This window comes from Cystoisospora suis, assembly GCF_002600585.1.
Source record: "Cystoisospora suis strain Wien I chromosome Unknown contig_8774, whole genome shotgun sequence".
In the NCBI taxonomy this organism is placed as follows: Eukaryota; Apicomplexa; class Conoidasida; order Eucoccidiorida; family Sarcocystidae; genus Cystoisospora; species Cystoisospora suis.
In genome coordinates, this window is record NW_027161552.1 from 1 (window position 1) to 2,365 (window position 2,365).

The window sequence follows — 2,365 nt, forward strand, 5'->3', positions numbered from 1 at the left end:
TACATATATATATATAGACATGTGTAGAGTTTCTACGTCTAGCAGAACCAGTAGGAAGACGCAGGACCATGTAAATCTATACAGAAATTGAGAGATAGATAGATAGATAGATCCATCGATAGGTTAGCTGCTTGCTTATCAGTCCGAAGACACACAAAAAGGCGTGCATGTGACGTACACTAAGGCATATTATTCCACCCTTCCATGAACCTTCTCCTCGTGACCAACATACAGATCTTCACGCGTGCATTCAGAGCTCTTGAAGCTATATATATGTAAGTGCACATATGTATATATATATATGTATGAATATAAAGTGATCTAGGTGTGTGTCTGTGTAGGTATTCGCATAACTACAGACCAAGATAGACATATACGTGCATGAATGTATAAAGGACAACCTAAATATACATATAATATATATATATAAATATGAAATGTGTGTGTGTAGGTAGCCAGATGAGTCTAGGGTGTTTCTTGAGTGTGCTGTTTGGTTACCGATGTCTCCTTGCTTGGCGATTTTACTCGAGTGAATCTTCAGAATGTCCACCCTCGCTGTCTCATTGGGCAAAGGGATCTCGATCTTACGATCTACAAAGAAAGAACGAAAGAAAGAAGGAGCAACATCTCATTCTTTAGAAGACGAGAGGCCTTCTTCTTTTTCTTCTTCCTATACCTAGTAATGATATAGCCCATTGTTAACGGTTATGTTTCTTTTCCTTCTCCTTTTCATTCTTGGTCTGTCTCTTCTTTCTCTCACTCTCCACCTACCTCCTTAAGCAACGAGTAAGAAAGAGAAACCTCTCCTACAGCCCCCCCTCTCACATGTTCCTATGAGTCCCACGGCACTCCGAAAGAACACGGACGCCACTACTTCACGCATAGACGATGAAAGTAGATAGATGGGATGTCTGAAGAAAATCTTCCTGCCTCATACCCAAAATTTGCTATCTCTAAGCCTGCCTGTATAGCCTTGACTGCTCGTCAAACACATGTGTAGACGGAGCACCCTTCAAGCTCGATATTCGTGAAAGCATGGAGTAGAAACAGCTTCGATACAAAAGTCTTGCTATAGCGCCTAATGCCCTTCAAATACCTTCGATAGAGAAGTCTCACGACACCGCCTAATGCCCTTCTATGCAGAAGTATTATTCATTCCTCACTACTCCTTCTACGGCTATTCCTATACATATAGGGAGTGATCTGCAATATCTACGCATATGGCGGGAAATCACTCTATACAGAGTAACGAGCCTACTAGCTTTCATCCTGACTAGCTTTCTATTATATATGTATATATGCCTGACTAGCTTTCTATTATATATGTATATATATATGTATATATGCCTGACTAGCTTTCTATTATATATGTATATATATATGTATATATGCACATGTGTGATGTGAGCTTTCTGTAGATGTATGTATGTATGCGTGAGAATATTTCAAGACATTTTCCCTCTGCGTCACAGGCTTTCTTCTTAGATCTCCTCGACCGACAAGAAGAGACGAATGGAGTGGTCCCTTCGCACCGCATAGGCATGATGCCGTGCTGCTGGGGGGCTGTACTACCGATTGAACTCTCGCCTTTTATGGAGAGAAGAGATTAGACAGACATTTCGAGAGAAAGAGAAGACAGTGGGAGAAGAGAATGATGGGCTGATATGACAAGCGAGAGCTCAAGGAAGGAATGAAAAAAGAGAAGCCGCGAGGGAGATTGGGAAGCAAGAAACTCATACAGCACCAGAGTTACGTTGTGGTGTCGTCTCCCTCTATGAAACAGATTCACATGCATATCTTGACTTCTTTGCATACATACCCACTCCTTCTCCTTTCTGGCATATCCCTCTTCTCTTTCTTTCTCTCGGCCTCGCGTTTCTTCTTTCTTTCCTCTCTTTCTTTCTTTCTCTCTCTTTCTGCATCTTTCTTCGTTTGTTTCGTTCTTTTCTTTGTCTCCTTTCTCTAGTGTCTTCTTCTTCTTTCGTTTGCTTACCGAGACGGCCAGGTCTCATGAGAGCAGGATCAAGCACATCGGGTCTATTCGTTGCCATAATTATCTTCACAGCCCCGAGCTCGTCAAATCCATCCAGCTGATTCAAAAGCTGAGGGAGATCACACGCATGCAAAGAAAAGAAGAAAAAGAAAAAGAGAAGACAGACACCATAACATACGCAAATCGCACATGCAGATGGCTTTGTCTTTAATAGCAATTTATATTCTAGGTCTTCAATGTATCTAGGCACTTTCATTCCCTCTTATATATTGAGAGAAATTACTATACATATGCTGAGTATCTCTATGTACATACACACGGATAGATGAAAGATAGACACGGAGGCAGACAGAGTAAAGATAGATTAAAGAT

The 2,365-nt window shown here is 41.1% G+C and overlaps 1 protein-coding gene across 1 annotated transcript; it reads right to left on the minus strand.

The window, feature by feature from the left end:
- Positions 1-496: 496 nt before the first annotated feature.
- Positions 497-2,325, minus strand: CSUI_010892 (26s proteasome regulatory subunit; the record flags this gene model as incomplete). The annotated part of the gene is made up of 2 exons (XM_068070993.1): positions 1,994-2,325; positions 497-591 (listed from the first exon to the last, which is right to left on the minus strand). Coding segments are annotated over exons 1-2 (351 nt in total), but the record flags the coding sequence as incomplete, so codon positions are not given.
- Positions 2,326-2,365: the final 40 nt, after the last annotated feature.